This window comes from Panthera leo, chromosome C1 (assembly GCF_018350215.1).
Source record: "Panthera leo isolate Ple1 chromosome C1, P.leo_Ple1_pat1.1, whole genome shotgun sequence".
NCBI classification, from domain to species: Eukaryota; Metazoa; Chordata; class Mammalia; order Carnivora; family Felidae; genus Panthera; species Panthera leo.
Genome location: NC_056686.1, coordinates 168,709,683 through 168,731,102, shown reverse-complemented (window position 1 = coordinate 168,731,102; position 21,420 = coordinate 168,709,683). Strand labels below are relative to the sequence as shown.

General features: G+C 36.9%; 1 protein-coding gene across 3 annotated transcripts in view; it reads right to left on the bottom strand.

The window, feature by feature from the left end:
• The window catches only part of ITPRID2 (ITPR interacting domain containing 2), a 39,819-nt gene extending 19,044 nt beyond the window's left edge, over positions 1-20,775 (bottom strand). For all 3 annotated transcript variants that reach the window (XM_042949312.1, XM_042949313.1, XM_042949315.1), the window contains exons 1-9: positions 20,473-20,775; positions 20,069-20,114; positions 17,048-17,097; positions 16,138-16,194; positions 13,803-13,842; positions 13,615-13,713; positions 12,232-12,440; positions 10,724-11,424; positions 2,686-2,758 (exon numbers count right to left, since the gene is read on the bottom strand). In XM_042949312.1, coding sequence (XP_042805246.1) covers positions 2,686-2,758; positions 10,724-11,424; positions 12,232-12,440; positions 13,615-13,713; positions 13,803-13,842; positions 16,138-16,194; positions 17,048-17,097; positions 20,069-20,114; positions 20,473-20,683 — 1,486 coding nt within the window. In that variant the 5' untranslated portion in view covers positions 20,684-20,775. The remainder of the gene's footprint in view (positions 1-2,685; positions 2,759-10,723; positions 11,425-12,231; positions 12,441-13,614; positions 13,714-13,802; positions 13,843-16,137; positions 16,195-17,047; positions 17,098-20,068; positions 20,115-20,472) is intronic.
• Between the last annotated feature and the right edge of the window lie 645 nt (positions 20,776-21,420).

Below are 21,420 nucleotides of genomic sequence, written 5' to 3'. Positions count from 1 at the left end.
CATGTCTTTTTTTAGACTATGAGTCTTCTGAAGACAGAAACCTCATTTATTCTATTTTGTATCCCAGTACCTAAAACAATTAAACAATAAATAAATGTATACTGAATGAAACAATGATAACTTTCTTTTTATTTTTTTCTCATGTTTTTTATCTATGTATTTATTTAATTTATTATTTTTTAATATATGAAATTTATTGTCAAATTGGTTTCCATACAACACCCAGTGCTCATCCCAAAAGATCCCCTCTTCAATGCTCATCACCTACCCTCCCCTCTCTCCCACCCCCCATCAACCCTCAGTTTGTTCTCAGTTTTTAAGAGTCTCTTATGCTTTGGCTCTCTCCCACTCTAACGATAACTTTCTTTTTAAAGCAACAATAAAATTAAACAGTCCCTTAAAGGATTTAGAAGTGAAACTGCCTATCATGTTGGGCAAAGGGCAGCGGCTGGAGCCCAGGGAAGCCAGTGATTAGCTCCGCTCAAGTCAGTTTTATCTGTTGCGGAATACAGTCTATGCTGAGTTCACCTCTGTGGTTGTTAGCCTTGAGTTCACATAGACTAGGTCAGATTATAGCCTACTCAGCCTTCACAGCAGGAGTTGGGCTGTGGAAAGAACAAGGAGGCCTGGGTTCAAGTTCCTACTTTATCATAATAAGCAGTGACTTCTCTCCTTCACAAAACAGAATAATCCTTCTATCTCACAGGGCTACTTCAGGAACTAAGTAGGGTGTAGGTGAAACTATTCTGTAAACTGTAAATCATAACCTATGTTCTTTAGGCAGGTATTTCACAAAAAACACCGTTCTCCACAGAAAAATGTGGAATTAAAAACAATCAGACATCTGTCCTAACTGAAGAGATTTAACACTATTTCTAATTAAAAACGAGGATGTTAGAGCAAAACATTAAAGTGAGAACAAAACAAAACCTAGAATTTGTGTTTGTCCAATATCATAAAGAAATAGAACAGAACACCTGTACACTCTGCAGGACTAAAGAAAATTTGTACCTCTTCTATAATAAGGAATAAGCTCTCAACATAGCTTAGTGAATGTTAGTTGTGACAAGAGTTGAGTCACTAAACTTCTCTAGACTTAAATCCCAGGACTGGATAGGAGAATTAAGATCACTCTAACTTCAAAAGCCCTATCATTAAGGTGCAAGTATTTTTTTTTTTTTTTTATATACATGTACTACATGCACTATAGTGCATATATGTATAGTGCACTATATGTACTAAACTTGTGAAATGAGTATTTTACCAGTGATTCTAATTCTGTAATTATAATTAAAGATACTTCCATATCACACTATCAAAACTTGATAGAAGCTATGCTTAAAAATGATGAAAACGCTGTATTATTCCCTCTCCCTCTCATGTACACACGAAACAATTTTACTGTTAATTTATAAAAATGTGATTCATAAAAATGTTAACACTTTTACATATGCCACCAGAAATGAGAGACCTCTTATTGGTAAGAGGAAGAAACTCAGATGTGGATACAAACCACATTCTGTTTTTTTCTACCACAAGGAGCTTGCTCTTGAAAGATCTTGAAGTACTTCTACAGTTTTTAATCCCTTTTTTGACACAAGACAAACTGCTTTTTCTAATGTACCCCTTGTCAACCTATCCAAAGGAAAAAATTCTTGATGGCTGTGAAGCCTGCCTTACAGCTCAGAAACACATACATATATTTATGGACTTAAAAAGGGGACAAAGAACAGGAAAGCTCATTTTGTGTCCGACCAGAACTGTAGTGACCTAGTGAGACAGGAGCACTTAGTACCACGATGCAATAAAAGAAAAATTATATGCAAATTCTCTCTTATGAAGTCATTTCAGAGATCAGAAGAGAACAAACATGCAATTTCCTATTCCAGGAACATACATATGATCCTTTGTTTAAAAAAAAAACAAAACAAAACAGGGTGGTTCAGCATGTGTAAAGCTTTAAAAATAAACAGCCACCTTCAGTGGCCACTTTAACTTCTTTCCTTCCTCTCTCCTTTTCTCTAAATCTCAAAAGCTTTGTGATTTTAAACATCAGGCAAGTTTTTCTTGTTGCAAATTAAAAGTGAAAGAAATGAATTCAAAGGCTCTTTGGTCAATAATTAATAATTCAAGAGAAGAATGGTATCTGCAGACACTCACCTTTGATCCATAGTTTAAATTGAACTTAACTAGCTTTAACCACTACTGAGAGATGGGTATTTTTTTGCCAGAGGCATATGCATGTTTAGTAGCCATGTTTAAATCGTGGAGCCATGTTTAAATTTAAACATTAGGAGCCATGTTTAAATAATGAAAGGCAGAGGTGGATAATACAAGTGTATATTTCAATCATAACCACGTTAAAAGCAGGCCTGAATCTGTTGCTCTATCACTTCCCATCTAGCCCTTAGGCAGAGCTGAAGAACAATTAGAGTGCACAGAACTGCATTTCAGGATAAGCAAACAAAAATTATTTTATGGGCACAAAAGTCTTCAAGAAGATACAAAAAATTCTATAACCAAAGTATAATGAAGCGTCCATACCTGGATGCTTAAGGTTAAGCATCATAACCTTCTTTTCCACTAACAGGTACTCAAATACTGATAGGTAAACCCCTTTTCCAAACCAATGAATGACACACTTTGGTAATGTGCTTGGGAACTAGTGGACATTAGTCAACTTACCTCTTTTTGACTTGGTGAGACCTAGCTGGTAAGCGGCTGGAACGTGAGGAGCTTCTCCCTCAGTACTCTGAACCTAAAAACAGTTTTAAGTAGTTACAACTTGAAAAATCTGTGATGAAGAATACCTCTTGATAATTACTTATTAAACAAATCAACACAATTAAAAGGGTATCAAAACTTTGTATTTAAAAAAGGCAAAACATCTTATCTCAAAATTGTGATAGTGTCTCACATCTCAATTTTACAGTCTATTTTCCAGTTAACAATAGGACTGAATGTCTGTAGCTAGCAATGAAAAATGACTACATGTGTAAACTACTTCATTTAAAAAATTTGCTATTAAATAAAAAATTGACCCCTAAGAAAAAGTTTTTCTGTAAATGTTAAACTTCAAAGTGTAAGGCCAATCCTGGGAGAAATGCCAATAACTTTGCAGCAGACCATGACTGACATACAGCTGAGGCAACTACAAGTCTTGTATCTTAAAAAAAATGCATATTATGCTCCCATTAGAAAAGTTTGTAAGATCCCCCAAATTCTGAGTTATGAAAAACCACTCTTGTATACAACTGCTTTGTCCTAACATAAATGGTCTTCTAAGATATAAACTAGGAGTTCCAAAAAAAAAAAAAATGTTTCATTACAGAACTAAACTGTTGAAAGATCTTCCATAAATCCTCCCTGAAAACTATATTCAGAGAAGATATAAACCAAAAAAGTTTTCTTTTTATGCTATCTCCCCCCCACCTGTACAAATACATAATTTAGGAATTTTCAGACTCCTTATTCACCACATCTATCCCATTCTGCAAATACTCTATTTTATAAAAAAATGTTTTAATGTTTATTTATTTTTGAGAGAGAATGTGAGCGAGAAAGGGGCAGAGAGAGGAAGACAGAATCTGAAGCAGGCTCTAGGCTCTGAGCTGTCAGCACAGAGCCTGACATGGGGCTCGAACCCAGGAACCCATGGGATCATGACCTGAGCTAATGTCAGACACTTAAACAAATGAGCCACCCAGGTGCCCCTGCAAATACTCTATTCTAATAAAACTAACTCTATATTAAAAATAAACATCTGGGGAGGGTGAGACACTAATTTCTAACACTACTTTGCAATGATTAGTACTTGAAATAATAAATCACATCCTAGTAGACAAACTAGCCAAACAAGGTTTTCAACCTTGAATAAATAAGAAAGCAATTAGCAAACAGGTTTTAGGTAGAATGCTGGTAGTTTTGAAGTATGAACCCCTTCAAGAATAAGAAATATTCCATAGGAATGAGAGCAGAATGACAAACATGGGGAAAAAATGCTCAAAGGCTAAAGATATTACCCAATTTAAAAACTGCTCTGATTTGTGATATTTTTGTTCTACACAGTTCCATGAACCCAAAGTTCATGAATCTTTTGAGAAATAAAACACACTGGTCATTTAAACCACCACCTATAAATTATTATATAAAATAGTTTCTAACCTCTTTGTTATTACTCAGAAACTATGTATATATTCTTCAAAGCAGCAGACATAAGTTCAACAGGAAAACCATTGTTTTGTGTGCAAGGAGACAAAATGCATTTTCTTTTTAAATTCAACAAAAGCTCTATTATTAGTCTCTATTCAGGCCTACCCTACTTGAAAGAGTTTTCTGTTAAAGGAAATATCAAACAGACCAAAGAAGTATAACAGAAATCCAAATTCCTCTTTGATTTTATTCTAGGATTCTCAGTTAAGGCACGGCATTGTGATATACCAAATTCTACTCTCCCCTTTTAAAATGTAGAATTATCACACAGTCCATTCCTTAGATTTATAAAATTAGTCACAACCTTAGATTTATAAAATTAGTCACAAAACATGTCTTTAATGAATATGTATCTTCAATAATCTTTTAAGATGCTACTCAATGCCAAAACAAAGTAAAAATTTTAAAGTACAAAAACTACAAACTCCATTAATTAATTCAAAGAAAAGGACCCTTTAAAAAGAACTGAGGGTCATTTTTTACTAATAAAACTACTAAAGTGAGGATTCTTCTTACCACTTAACAAAAAATCATCAATCGCTTGTTGAAGACAGAAGAAGACATGCTAGGGGCAAGTTACATTTCATAGCTTAGCATGTGTTAGTACTGGTCACAGCTGTGCAAAGGAAAGTAGTCAAATCTGACATGGAGTACAGCACAGAAAATTATGAAGCAAACAAAACTTGGATCTATTTATGTGGCAGGATACTCAACGGTTTCAGATCCTCAGTGGAGTTCTGGTCATTCGTTACAGATTGCCTTTTATTCAATTAACTATAGCTGAATATCGATAACTGAATTGGGTAATGGAAAATGGGTATTCACTACACAATGTTTCTAATCTCTAGGTAAGTTGAAATTTTCCATAATAAAAATTACCCCAAAACCCCCATGCCAAAATGATAAAATCGCTTGGTCTCAAATGTTTTGAGGTTTAAAACTGTATTGAAAGGGCGCCTGGGTGGCTCGGTCAGTTGAACATATGACTCTTTAAAAAATTTTTTCTTTTAATGTTTATTTTAAAAAATTTTTTAAAAATGTCTATTTATTTGTGACACGAGAGACAGAGTATGAGCCGGGGAGGGGCAGAGAGACAGGGAGACACAGAATCCGAAACAGGCTCCAGGCTCTGAGCTGTCAGCACAGAGACCGACGTGGGGCTCGAACTCATGAACCACGAGACCATGCATGACCTGAGCCGAAGTCAAACACTTAACCGACTGAGCCACCCAGGTGCCCCAAATGTTTATTTATTTTTGAGAGAGACAGACAGACTGAGAGTGGGGAAGGGACAGAGAGACAGGGAGAGACAGAATCTGAAGCAGGTTCCAGGCTCTGAGCTGTTAGCCCAGAGCCTGACGTAAGGCTTGAACTCACGAACCACAAGATAATGACCCGAGCTGAAGTCGGAGGCTTAACCACCTGAGCCACCCAGGTGCCGGAGCATGACTCCTGATTTCGGCTCAGATCATCATCTCACGGTTTGTGGGATTGAGCCCCGTCGGACTATGTGTTGTGTGTGTTCTCTCAAGATAAATAAACTTTTAAAAAGATATAGTTTTAATAAATGTTTTATTAAAACTTTCTGAGAGAGAGAGAAGAGAGCAACATGCACACATAAGTGGAGAAGGGGCAGAGGAAGAGAGGGAGAGAGAGAGAGAATCCCAAGTAGGCTTCACGAGGGCAGTGCTGACCCCAATGGAGGGTATGAACCCACAATCATGATCTGAGCCAAAATCAACAATCAGCCACTTAACCAAATGAGCCACCCAGGCACCCTTAAAACTGTATCCTTCTGAATCAATGTCCTGCTACCATGGCAGGCACCTGCTTTGGATTTTTTTGTGGTTGTTGTTTTCTGTGTGTGTGTGTGTGTTGTTGTTGTTGTTGTTATTGTTGTTGTTTTAACATCTGTCACATTTATTCTGACTAATATACATCTTCTGGGCACAACACAACACTACTGTACTGTCTTCTACAGAGCAGCAATATATGGAACGTTCTAACTCAAATAACCCTTCCTCTAAGGTTTAAGGAGACATTTATAGCAGTTTAAAAAAAAAAATAAGAACTCAAAACTGGAGCTTTAGAAATTATAAATCTAATTTTTAATGACATGTCAAAAAATTTAAATGAAAGAATTATTTTCCTGAAGTAGTAGTATGAGGCTGAGCACCAGAGGACTTGAGTTCTTGTCCAATGTCTGACACTTTATCAGCCAGTCTGACCTTTACCAAGTGGTACGGTGTAGTCTAAAGTGGCATGTGTGTACAAAGACCCAAATTCAAGTCTTATTCATGTCGCATAGTGGCTAAATGGCTTCAGATAGTTATCAGAATTATCTGTGACAATTATGTCAGTTTTCAAAACTGAAAAATAAAGACTAAAACTCCTACTTCACAGGTCCTTGGGATAATCAAATATCTTGAAAGAGTAAAGTGGTAACAATTTACAACAGATCTCTCTCTGATATGACCCAGGGATTCCTTACATTGACACACCCTCAGCCCTCCCCAAAGTAAGGCACTGACATAGACGGGAACATTACATCCCTCAGAATGATGAGGAAGAATCCCTGCTATCAAGTAATATCCAATGTTAGAGGAGGAAAAATGCTTCCTCATCTGTAAAAGGAGAAAACTGGAGAATGAATACAAAGATCTCTTTCTGTGCTAGTTTATTATTCTATATTTGTTGCAAATTTTTACGTAAAACAAACTTTCAGGTTTTACTTGCAAGGTTTACTTTTTACTGTCACATAAATACTTCTTTAAAAAGTTACCATAAGTCTTTTAGATAAATGTCAAATAAAATTTAGTGGTTAATTGGGCTTCAAAGTAACAGACACTGGTCCATGTATCATGCGGGAGAGTTCATATTCTATTGCAAACACAATGCTTGTCTTCAAAACACAGTCAAATTTGAAAGGCCAAAAGAACAATTTAACTATCGATCAAGTATCTGATGGATTTCGGATTATTTTAACTCAGGCCAATAAATAAAACAGGAGAAAATCCTGAAACCTAACAACTAAAAACAAAGAGACGTAGTACTTAACAGTCAGTGCAGAGACACTACCAAACTTCAGTAGCTTAAAAAATTATATATACTTCCAGTAATCCCTCTATTTGAATGTAAATTCATTTGTTGAGTGAGAAGACACAGAACAACCCATTTACAAAAATACACAGCTAAAAGTTCTCCCTCCTCTAACATTTAAGTGTGAGAAAGTTTTCCTTGACATAAAAGATGAACGCTTGCTTACTGAGTAGGATCCTTTTGGTTTAACTATGAATCATTCATCCATAAGTCTACGACTCTAGACAGTTACCATGATGTATTTATTAAAAATAAACCATTTTGAGAACCCAAGTATTATTTAGGGAAGTCATTAAAAATCTGAAAACTCAAGAATATAGTTTTACAACTTTTAGACACATTAGAATACTTTAAATAGTCTACAAAACATCTGGTAGTCTACAAAAACATTTTCTCATAAGGCAAACTGACTTTTAATTGAAAGTAGTCTCCGGCCTTTTATTATTTTTTTTCTTAACCTGAGAAATAGTCACTCTCACGCTCCAAGGCCTGAGTCAGTCTTGTCATCTACTTAACTCCCTTTACATTTAAATATTTCCTCTCTTCACTTCTGGTGGCTGTCAAATCTTACCTTAGCCTCAGGAGTAGGCAGCTTCACGCACAGAGCGCAACATTTTCTCCTCCACCCAGCTACCCAAAGCAGCTGGCATTCAGTTAATCTCTTTGAGAACTGGTTTACTGACAGAGAGAAAGGGAGTGTCCTCTAACTTACATTTATTTGCTGTTTTTACAGGAAGAAAGTTCCCAACAGGAATTAAACCTCAAGGGAAAGGAGTCTAAAAGAAAAACAGCAACAATCTACTTTGAATGGGATCTAAAAGTTTGCTTCGGTAAGATTGTTCTCGTCATTTGTCAGTATAATTCAAGTCACACTTGGGAGAAGAGGAAATTAAAGAAACACATTATTTCCTTTCTTTATCCATTGTTCTACAACTCTCTTTAAAGTTCCCAAAGGGATAAAAACACAGTTCCAGGAGGTTTTTATCCATGTTTTAAATATACCTGAAGAACAAGGATTCATTACCCTTAAAATTCTCCATATATACAATGCAGCTATGGTTGACTATATCCATATATCCTTTTTTTGAAAACAAAAATCTTCTATTATTCTTCAACCACCAATGCCTGGAATTGTGTACTGAAAACAAAAAAAAAAGTCAGGGGCGCCTGGGTGACTGAGTCAGTTAAGCATTTGACTCTTGGTTTCGGCTCAGGTCATGATCTCCTGGTTTGTGTGATTTCAAGCCCACATCGGGCTCTATGCTGACAGTGTGGAGCCTGCTTGAGATTCTCTCTCTCCCTCTCTCTCTGACCCTCCCCTGCTCACTCTCTCTCCCAAAAATAAATAAACTTAAAAAAAAAATTTTTTTTAAAGTTCACTTCCTTGTGACATTACTTTCTTCATTAATTGCTTTTGCCAGCAGAGGGAGCAAAGAAAAAAAAAATCCTGTAAAATCATTAAATGAAAACTTGCCACCAAAGCATATCTATCTAGCACTTTATGTTTTTTAAAGACCTTCTGTGTAGGGTACCAACAATTAAAAAAAATACATAGTTTAAAATTCAGGAACTCTAGAAATTAGAAAGTAACACATAAGAGTGACTTCTCATCTGAGCTGCCAACATCAGATTTGCAAGTATCTAACATATTTTGTTTAAATTTTCATATTCTGCTGTTAAATTAACACCAGGAAACTGACTCTCATATCTGTCATAGAAGAGGGGCCCCAATGGATGGCAGGAAGTTACACTTTATTAGTGGTAGGACAAGTTCAGACCAAAACAAACTATTTGATAATAGTGAAATAGAACAAAGAGGTTTTAATTTAGCAAGTACTCAACTTATGAACTCATTATAATGAGAAATGTATTAGGGATTAAACAGGAAAAATATAAAAAAATATAAAGAAACAAGGGAAGAGGCATCTGGGTGGTTCAGTCAGTTGAGCGTCCGACTTCGGCTCAGGTCATGATCTCATGGTTCATGGGTTCAAGCCCTGCATCAGGCTCTGTACTGACAGCTCAGAGCCTGGAGCCTGCTTCAGATTCTGTGTCTCCCTCTCTCTCTGCCCCTCCCCCACAAGCACTCTATCTCTCAAAAATAAAATAAAAACATAAAAAAAAAAAAAAAAAGAAACAAGGGAAAAAGAAGCCTACAAATAACTACAAATAATGTAGACTATTTCAAAGGGCTACTTCTCTCCCTTTTCATTTCACTTTTTAGCTACAATTAAAGTAACAAAAGATACATTCAAAGACAAGGTAAATAGCTATTATCAGCAATCAAAATTGTGTGATAAATGCCTGATATTCATTAATGTGAGAGATACATATTCACCTAACAGGACACTTATGGGCAAAGTCAATTATCCCATTTGCCAACTCCCTAAAATAATGGCATGTGATTCTAAAATTACTCAGTTGCTACTATATTACTAACACCATTCTGTAATAAATTTTAAAAAGAAAACTGTACATTATAAAACTCATGGCCACAGCTCTTCAGCAGTACACAGATGTCAGTTTTCTAATGTGTAAAACAAGACCAGCACTGCCTGCCTCATAGACTTAAAAAGAAAAGTACCTGAAGGGCCTAGTACAGTGCCTGCCACAAGGTAGGTGCTTGATAAACTTCAGTTTCCTGTCTCAGGTCATACAGTACCAACGCATAAGCATTAGCTTTGGCCATTCAAAAGGTGTTTTAGTTGACCTCATCAAAATGAATCTCTTTATTTTGCCAATTTGAAACTTTTGTAAATATAGTAATACCTCCAGGTAGAAATGAAAAGTAAGCAAACATTGGTCTTCTAGGCTTGCAGAAATCATGTTCCCTGACCTGGTGTTTCAAACCTTATTCCTTGAGGTTCCTATCCTTCCCTTCAGATGCATAATATCTTCAGGTTCTTTCCAATCCCACTATAAAAATCTATCCTTCTCGAAGCCTTATTCACACTTCACTTATCCTTTCCACTAAGATACTTTGCGAAAAGTTTGCCCAAAGATACATAGCAATTTAGCAGCAAAAAAAGAACTCAAACTCCTCTTTGCTTTCAGAGCCTATGTTTTTAACTATTATGCAACACTGATTGTAATTTAAATATATTCTCAAGGGTTTTCTCAAGGCATCAAAATCTTAAACTGAGAGAGAAAGGGGATAAAAGTTCAAGTATCAGCAGTAAATGACAGAGGATGCAGAGGAGCTGATGAAGTAACTGTCTCATTACCCCGGCAATGGACGGTCCTGTGACCAATTCTTAGTTTGCGAAGCACAGAACCAAAATTTGAAAACTCAAAATCAGAATGATTTTTTTTCTAGTATAAATCTATTAGCCACCACTCATCTTATAGACATGTTTTGTATTTTCTTCCCTAATTCATTATTTGAAACAGGTCTCAGTAATATTTTACCTACCTCTTCCATTTCAAAGGAGTCCTTCTGCTGTGCCATTATATTTCTTATGGATGGTATCGTCAGTGGTGCACATGGCTCTTTTTCAGGTGTGGACACATGGACACCCTTCAGCTCACTGCCATTTTCCAGCTCACTGTGGCTGGACATGCTGAAATCATTAGCTAAGTCAGATTCTAGAATACCAGACTCCTCACCCAGTTTATTCTCATGGCTTTGGGTTTCTCCATTTTGTTCACTTTCAGTTTTTTGGTTAAAATTGCTATTTGCTACATCAGAAAGTCTATCAATGTCAGAATTCTCCATAACAGTTGCTGAACTACCTGATACTTCTTCTTTAACTGTAGCCAACATAGAAGATGAGTCTTTCTTTTTTACAAGTTTTTGACATTTTTGATCATTTTTATTGCCACTTTCTTCCATCACCGAAACATTCGGAATCTTTCCTTTATCAGTTGCTGGGGAAGGACTACTACTTTCTCCTTTCTCTGTTTTATCAACACATAAATTTAGTTTTGATAGTGTTTTCATTAAACGATTTGCAGTGTTACTTCGGGTTAAAGGTGGAGGTGAGTCTGTCTCCTTGTTAGAAGTCACTGAGGACATACTTCCAATTCTCTGCAGGGGAGTCCCAGAGACTTGGGAATATAAAGAAGAAAATGCATTGGCCACAGTAGTAAGCACTTCGATTTGACGAAAACGGCCTACAAAAAGAAAAGGATGTTGATTTTATATATGTTTATATATGTATACATATATTAAACTATTACTACTTTTTAGTGTGCCAAAAATCGAACTTAAATCACAAAGATTATAAAACCAAAACTTCTTTCCTTATCCAACACTTAAAGTTTCTCTACTTTTACCAGGGAAAGGGAAGATTTTTCACTCTCAACAGCAGAAGTTATGTTTTAAGAATTTAAAAATTTATCTTTTATGATTTAAAACCAAAAAAAGCACAAAGTGTGACAATACTGAAGAGAAAAGAACAGCTATTGTTCCATAGCTTGATTCTATTTTTATGTCTGACTTAATTAAGACTCTTCCAAATGTTTTCCTATGGAGGGAGGATGGTAGGATTGGATTTACAGATCTCTTAAAGCTGTTCCAAGGACCATCTGAGGATCCCTATTTTGGAACTTCTGTTCAACAGAGGAAAATAAGCAAAGATATAATATAAATAAAAATTATCAAGTTAGCTATGCTATTTTAGATTTATAGAAAATGCCTAAAATTGAATGACTTCAGTTAACAGTAACAAGCCTCTGCCCTATTTCTTTCCTTTTTGAACATCAGCAATCTGGAGGGAAGTTTAAGAAAAGTACAAGGTTTCATACGTCAGTTATGGTAACAAGTAAGTCAAGAATGAAGAGAGGGAAAAGTTAACTTTTAGTAAAACAGCTATTGTGTTAACCTCAATAATTAAGTTCCCAGTGCTATTCCTAAAACTTAGCAAGGTTTTAAAAAAATAAGACCATTTCACTGTGGATGCTAATATTTAAAAACCTTACTTGTTAAAGCGTAATTTGGATTTTCTACTTCCATCCGTTGCATTTGAGCACTCAAAAATACTTTAATATCTATCCCTCTGGCAAATGATGATGAATTAAAAAATCTGGAGGGGATTTTGGAAGCAATATCTGGTTCATCTCGTCCAAATCCAAGATTATAAAGAATTTCTTCAGGATCTTCTTCATAAAGTTCCAACAATTCTGAAACACTACAAGAGAAAAAAAGAAACATCAAGATATAAAATAAGTTTATAGTCCACATCACATTATAAAAAAGAGCTTCTGCTCTTTACACCATTATTATTTATTTCTTCATACATTGTGTACTAAATGTGATATATTACTCTTAAAAAGAGTCCATTCTTTCAAACTGTTACTATTGGAAAAAAGAGCTAATCCCCAAGAAGACACTCAATAAGACTCCCGAAATGATTCCTCACCTTATATTTTTTGTCATTTTAAGAGAGTCCTAGCAAAGCAGCTAAAACAATTAGAGAACAGGTGAGGGAGAATAAGGAATAAACAGATGAAGGAAAAGATGGAAAGGGAAAATATACTGGGAAGTTGGTAGCACAGGACATCCTGCAGAACTCGAGCTTTTCTGCTCTCTTTGGCTGTCACTGAAGATGCAACACAGGTAACAAGCTGAACTCAGAAAAGTGAGGGAGGAGCTTACTTTCAAATTTTCTCTAACCACTTTCACTCAGGAAGTAGGAGGAGTAAGGTATGGAGAGAATGGGTTACTCAAAGGAAAATCTTGTTCTCATTCGATTGGGAATTAAACATTTCTTATCTCTTCTTCCTCATACTAGTGATAATCCACCTTCTGAGACTCACTGAGGAAAACAGGAATGTTAGAGATGAAGCTTCAACAGAAGAAAATTTCAATTTGTTTCACAGAAAATGCTCAGGTTCCAATACAATAAATTGGGTAACAATTTAAACTGGTTCCATGGACACATGTACTTGCCTATTTCAATATATATTTTGAAGATCTTTGATTTAATATGTTGAAGATACATCTATGCTTAAATATCAAGCTTTAAATTAGAAAGGTTTATTCTGATTGTTATGTAAGAATAATTTAAGACCACGCCCTCCCCCAAAATGGGAGAATTCTGGAAGAAGTTATTCCACTATGGAGTTCCGATTTCAAGTTGTTGATAGGGCTCAAAATACTCATTATAACAAGAATTCCAGCAGCGTTATAAACACATCTGTTGCTTTTTAATCTTAATTTAAAAAAAAGAAAAAAGCAATGAATGAAACATTTTGTATTCTTTTGATTTCATACTATCAAGCCAAATCCAAGACTGAAAAAACAGTAAAGAGTAGACTGCCTATAACACAATGTAACTGTAGTATAATTTCAGAATAAGTCACCTTGAGACTGTGCCACTACTTTTTCCAGATCCAGTGGAATTCATACTTCTCCCTTTCTGATGAAACTGCAGTCTTCTCTCTTTGGCCAAGATATTATTGCTATAAACAAAATTAGACTATATGAGACCTTATTTTCAAAATGCTCTTCATTTTTGAAAAGGAAGAGAATAAACACCACAGCTACCTACCAGTTTTCAATTTGAGTATCCGTTTCATGGAGGTGGTTGGCTACATGTATAAAGAATAAATGCAGAGCATAATTGTTAGTAGGACAGTAACTACTGTGATATAATCATCAAGAAAGCATATTAGTCAAATATTACAGCTAAATGCCTAATATCCCAAACTCATGTCTTGGTTCATTAAATCTAGATCATTAAAAGTAATATACAGATCGATATGAAGAGAATCAGTAGCTTCTAGATGGTGTTTTTGTTTGTTAGCAATGTAAAATTAACTACTTCCTTCATTGAATGTTTAAAATAAAAGCTATACAGATAACCAATTAAATTTCTATGTTTAACAATTAAAAATAAATGGTAAGAAGATATACAGCATCTGTAGTAAATGTGTTTCTAATTATTAAATTTAAAAGCTATTACTAAAGACCTTTCAAGAGCAAAAACATGACTTAACATTATTTAAGTGTGGCAACAGTATATATAAGTTTCTAAGGTGCTTTTTCAAAGACTGAAAATTCATCCCAGTTACAACCAATTTTTCATGCACGTATTTTGAAAATTTCTATTCGTTTCAAAGTAAATTTTCTTTAAAAAATTGTTTTTAAACTTTATCCTAGATTTACAAGTCTTAAACAGGTAAGTATTGTTAAGTGTAGAGTCAGTTAAATTTACTGCACTGAACTTTTATAGGCAAATATAAAGAAGGAAAATAATTATAAACATATCTATTTCAGCACACCAGATTTTTTCTCACTTCTGATTTACAAAGTCATGGCAATTTGTTAGTTTGTTTGTACATCCACTCAGAAAGATGCCTAACACGTAATATTCAATAAATATTTACTGAATGAATGTAAATAATCTTGAAATAATTTTCAGTAAAACAACATAATAGTTCCATTCTTCTCTGAAACTTCCTTTTAGGTTCTGGTTTCCAGAAAAATCATTCAATATGGATGAACAAGCAGACGGAGGCAGTTTTTAGGGCAGTGAAAATACATTTATGATATGATAATGATAGATACATGGTATCATACATTTGTCCAAACCTACAGAATGTACACATGCAAGAGTGAAACCTAATGTAAACTGTGAACTTTGGGTAATTATGATGCCTCATTATGGGTTCATCAGTTGTAACAAAAGTACCACTCTGGTAGGGGGCGTTGATTATTGGGAGGGCTATGCATATATGGAGGCAGGAAGTACAGGGATAATCTCTATACCTTCCTCTAAATTTTTCTGTAAACCTAAACCTGCTTTAAAAAAAAAAAAAGTCTTAAAAAAATTCCATATTGTGAAATTAAGGCAGATATCAAAATTGCTATTTACTGTAACATTGAAATGCATTTTCAGTAAGGGGTTGGCAACATGCTCAACTGTACTAATTAGGAAGCAGTAAGTCTAAGCTCTTTACAGAGTTTATTCCTTGAAAGCACATTAACTTCAATAATAAAAACTAACATATTCACATATTCTAGAGTCTTAAATGTTAGAAGTAATATACATACAGATTGATTTAAAATAGCAAAAGATCAAGGTTATTACATTCAGTGGATAAATTCACCATTCATCAACTTATAATCTAAAAAGATTTAATAAAATCCTTAATTTCTTTTTGATAAAAAAGTACACATTAATAACCCAGCTGTACAACTACCAATAATCTTCAAATACCTGTAAAATAATAAAAATGTTTAATTCTACATTGTGGAAAATTTCACTATAAATCCACTGGAAAAGATGATACAATCTGTGAAAATTTAAACATGGTACGACACGCTTTTAAAATGTTAATGCAGTCTGGAATAGACATCAGCATAATGTTTTCTAATTAAATTCTAATAACTCTAATTTTGTTTTTGTTCTTCAGTGTTCTAACAATCTGGAAAGAGAGTGGGGGGGGGGGGGGGAAGATGGGAGACACTTGAATGCAAGGAGATAGACAAGCCACAGCTGTAAGTCTGACATAAGGCTACCTCACACTAAAAATAAGCTTCAATTTAGTCTTCTCATGTATAAATATTTAAGTTTCCTTCCTTCTGCGGGACAATTCTTCCCTCAGTTCTATGACCACTGTTTGCCCCCAAACAGTTCCTTTAAGCAATTAAGTCCAAGGAAGACAAGGACATTCCACAACGATTTTTAGAGCCATTCCTACAGGTATCCTACAAGCTCTGACTAGATTATTAACATGTCAAAGGTTCTGTAAAATGTGTCTCAGCCATTTTCAAGACCTTTAACTTTGGCTGAGGACTGTAAACCTGAAAGCACTCAACCTTTTTTTTTTTTTTTTCATTTTAAACCTGTATGAAAATGCAGTTCTTCCAAAAAAACTTACCTTCAGCTCCCAATGACAAATCATCTTCAAAACTGCCTCCATTTCTCACAAGCACACCTGAAAGAAACGTAAGATGCATTCTAGTGTTCTGTTCTTTTGGACTCACATATAAAATCGTAGTTTTAGCTAAAACTGACCAAACAAAATGTAAGCTACAATAAGGTATTTCAAACCTGAATATACTCATACATTATTCTGATTATATAATTTCAAAAAGCAAGTATAAGCTTTATCGCAAAGAAACCATGATCTGCATCAAGGTAAAATTGTTATAAGCCCTGATAGAAGTTATTCTATACTCACTATGTCTTTGAAGATACTCATTTAGCTAACATCGTATCCAAGAGTTTCAAGGAAAATCAGATCCCGGAGCAATCACTCCTTTTACCTCCCTTAATAGTCAGAAGCTCAAGCTAGATTTTTCTAATACTATAAGTGTTTTTTTTTTTTTTTTTTTTTTTTTTTATATGCCTTGCCACTACCTGTACATTCTTGTTGTACTTTGAACTTTAGAACTGTGTCTCACACAGGTGGTAAAATTTCAGGTGTGGCAATTTCGGTTAATGTAATGTAAGCAAAGAAATGCTGTACTAAAGCTGACCCAGTTCACTCAATATTTTCCTTAAGTTTACATATTCTATTTCTGTATTTAACTAGTTTTCATAATATCTAACTGGATAATAAAAATATGAGTTTCACACTGTGTAAAGGTTTAGTGATTTTCTTAAACTATCCACTGTTTTACGGTTCATGACAAGGTTTCTTTCTTTTGGCTTTTCTCTCAGAATGGTATAGCTTATAAAATGAACATCACTTTTATAATTTACATATGTATACTTTCACTCAAAGCAGTGAAATAAAGTAGGACCTTCACATAAAGAACAGATTTAGAAAGGCAACTTTCTCTTACCCTTGAGTGTATTACTGCTTTGCTCATCCAGTGAGGCTCCCAAAGGGGTACTGAAACCACATAAACATATAAACCTCAGTCTTGAAAAGCTGTCTGGAGAGTTGTCACTGCACAACTTTACACTTAAAAGGTCATAGCCAGCAAGCTTCTAATCACATTTAACTCTCCTCCCCAAACACAAAAGGAATGCAAGAGTATTACATAAGTAATATCCTCCTAACTAAGCAAATACCTATCCTCAAGTCAGTTCACCAGGAATGATTTAATCACACATCTGATCTGCCAGCAATTAAGAACAAGAATTATAATTACAAATGATATGAATTAGCATTTTCTTTACAAAAACAGAAAAAGAGAATGTCAACATGCATTAAAAAAATGTCTGCTCCCCTCAATCCCTTCCCTAGAAACAGGAAACAGAATTAAAAGAAAACAAATCTTTATCTAAATAAAATGTAAAAGTCAGGGTCTAGTGAGAAGTAAGGTTCAACAGTTTTTTAAACCTCATCTGTTAAATCTATCACCAGCATTTTAGAGCATCAATTAGTGCCTCCCTTAACCCCAACTACTATCTTTTTTGGTCTAACGGAGAAACTTGAGATTATTTTTTTCTGCTTTGAAACTGTAAAATACATATATCTTCATTCAACTCTGTGAACTAAAAAGCTGGCTTGAGAATCAACCTTAAGAACCAGCCATTGCTAAAATTCCTACACATTCTTCCCGTTCAAATGCAGATAACTTAGAAATCTTTTTTCAATGTGAAAATGTTTTTCGCTTCTGTCTAAAAACTGAATTATATTAAGAAATGTTTTATTTTGAACGTTCTGTTTTGATATAAACCTTTCATCAGTAACAATTTATATCTCTTACAAATTCACATCAGTCATGGAATCAATCATAAAAATATCAGTCTAAAAAAATTTATTATTGAAATGGCAATTTAATGTTAAAACTTTCTGCAAGCAAATACACAGGCAATGGTAGTTCTTCGAAAATTAGTGCTTTTGAAATGTTAACGAATCACAACTACCATGAAAACAATAAAAAACTGAGCCAAGTTTTTACATATATTTTAATGAAACTTGAATTTATGCCTCTATAAAGTCCTTCTTTCTTGATGGCTACTTTCTTAGGATAAAACACTATTACTCCTGCAGATGTCTCTGCTGGTCTATGCACTAACAGAAAATGGCAAATAAAGAGACTGTAACTGCCATTCTCCTTCAGAAACAAGTCTCTCACTCTTATAACTGCTTTCTTCTAAATTCGTTCAAAAACTATCCTTTCTTAGATGTTAATCCAAGCAATTATTTCCACTTAGCAAAAAAAAAAAAAAAAAAAAAAAAGGATTATCAAAGACCCCTACATCCTTTAAGGAACAACAAATGGAATCTTTATTCAGAATATGGACAGCAATACAAAAATAAATAAATAAATAAGAATGTATCCAGGGGAAAAAGCTAGCTTTAGATCATTTGTAAATACTGTATACAAAGTAGGTAAATGCCCAACTTTGAAAAACCTGTTAGAGAAAAAAACCCTAGAGTTGCATATGTCCTAGCAGTCAAATCTGCAATAATACAGCTAGCATTACAAGACTATTTGTTCCAGCTTTCCCAGGTACAAATGAATGTCCCTTTTGTACAGAATAGATGCAACTGTAGGGAACAAGAAGGAAACCTATGCAGGAAACCTAAAAGGGAAGGAGCAGCAGACCAAAGAGTCTGCCTACATAAGACCAGCAACAAAACTTGAAATTTTCGGAGATGGTATGTCTGATGAGTAACATTTGCCTACCGCATTTACCTTACAAGATAAACTTACTTATTTACTGTCTACTTGATGTGATCTTTTAATAATCTTAATTCCTATACATCATAAAATAATGTGATTTTTCACTTGCCATTAAACTTTCTTTTTTCCTTTTTCGGTGTATCTTTAGAAAGACAGACCATATATTTCACCGTATCTCAAAGAGTCAATGATCCTCCTAAATAAGAGTATTTATTCACCATTACTCAAAAATCCAGGTAATTCATTAAAACAGGATATCAACAGAGTAGTGGCCAATATTTTATCTGTGCTTAGGGAAGAAAAATAAACTGGCATATATGAAAATCACTTCTCCTTCCCCCCCCAAAACACTTCCCTACCTCTGGTATACTTGAACAAAAGATTAAGAAAAGCCCAAAATGAGATGGCAGAAATATGTGCAGAAGCAAACAACTTAACCAAAGTTAAAAAGCAACATTCTTCATATGATATTCTACAAGTAGAAAATAAATAGAAAAAAATTAAAGTAGATAACAAGCTTTTTTACTGTAGTAAGATTTACTTGCAAAATGATCTATCTCCCCTTGTACTTTATCAACCAGATTGGTACCAGTTGCCCAAGTATGCAATTAAACAGATTTATGCCGTTTGAATGCCTTCAAAGCTCTCTATGTCCCTTCAGTGCATTCCAGTGCCGTCTGACAAATGCGTGCCCAAGGAGTAAACTACAAGAAAACAAGTTAGCTGGTTTTATAGCTATCCAAATAGAATTAAGGCACAGAAATAAAATTAAGGCCAGTTAAGTTGTTAAGTAAATTAAATTCATCTAAAACACATTTGAAAGGGAAATCATTTCATGCCAGATATACAGATGTCAAAACAAAAGCAAAGTAAAATACCGTGTGAAATGTGAAAATCCTTTCGAATAAAAACAAGGCAAGCATATAACGAGGCATGGCATGATTATTCGTTTTAGGTCTCTGCTCTCCGATGCTAACATCACGCAAGGGGGGCTGAAGTCCTAACAACTGTAAAGTCAACACGGTCACCAAATAATCAGCGGTCACAGTACTTCCATTTCTAATCTTTCAAAGGAGGAAGCTATCCGCCGGCTCACTTTCCGGTTTATAGCTCACACCGCCATGGGACCCACAGGGACTGCGGCCCGGGTGACTCTGCTCCACTCGGGAGGGCCATCTCCGCGGATCTCCCTCTGGGACGCGAGAGGCGAAAGCGAGGACTCACCGGCAGTCCTTGAGCCATATCGCGATCTTCTCGTTGGGCACGTTTCCTGCGGGGCAGAGTGAGGGGACAGCGTGGTTACCGACCCCTGGGGGACTCCGACGTCGGGGTCAACCTGGACGCTCCCATGTAGGAAAATCTACTGGGGGTAACATGTAGCCTAAGCAACACGTCCCAGTGTCCATCTAAAGGAAAACGAGATGGCACCGGGGTGTCTATGCTGACTCTGGAGACGCCTTGTCAAGGGCGCGCATTTAAAGGTCCCAAGTGTCCCCTCTCCCCCGGCCTGCCCGCAGGATCTGCCAGAACTTAGAGCAGTTGCCCAGAGCGCACGAGACTTTCCCCCGCCCGCCAGCCTGCACTTCCCCGAGTCCCCCGCCCGCCGCGGCACGGCCGGGCACACAGACCTCTCCCCGGGGCCGCTGGCAGCTTCGCGCCCGGGAGGTCCTCCTCGTCGTCCTCGTCCTCGTCCTGCGTCGTCGCTTCTGTGGACAGGTCCTCCGTTTCCGACGCCTGCCAGGAGCCGCGGCACTTGGCCCAGGCCTTCCTCCTGCGACTCGCCACTTGCCACTCCAGTTCCTCCTCCGCCTCCGCCGACGCCACCAGGGGCCGGTCCATGGCCGCACCGGGAGCTCCGCTGCCCTAGTCGGAGCCTGCTTGAGACACGGTGGCGGCGGGACCCCCGCCCCTGCTGTCAGCGCCCAGCCGGGCTGGGGGGGCCCCCGGGAAGCGGCAGCGGGCGCGGGAGGGGGCGGAGGAGGAGAAGAAGGAGAAGAAGGAGGAGGAGGAGGAGGAGGGGACGGGAGGGAGGGAGGGAAGGAAGGGGAGGGAGGGGGCAGAGGGCCGGCGCTTCACATGAAGCCGGCCCGGCGCGGCGCGGGAGCGCTAGTGGCCCGAGCGAGCGCGGCAGAGAACGAGCGCCGGCCGGCCCCCTGGCCCCGCTCCCCGCCTCCCGTCCTCCGCCCTCCGCCTCCCGCCCTCCGCCTCCCGCCTCCGCCCGACGCGCCGGAGGCCCGGCCGGCCGCGGCGTGTCTGCGCGCCCCTCCCTCGGCGGCGTCCCACGCCCCCTTCCGGCCGGGGGCGCGCGGGGCGGAGCGCGGGGCGGCGGCGCGGACTAGGGCGTTGGGTTCCCCTGAGGTGGCCCGCGGAGTGGGCGAGATTTGTTTGCTTGTTTGTTTGGTAGCAATCTTTGTTTCCTGTCAACTTCTCTCACAGCAAAAATGTGGAAAGGCCAACTGCCCATCTTCACCGCGTCAAAACAAATGTCTGGTTGGGCTCGCCGAGTTACTATTGTTGGCGAAGTCCAAGGAATTGAGGATGAAGATGAAAGAAAAGAGCCTCCTAATTGGTATTTG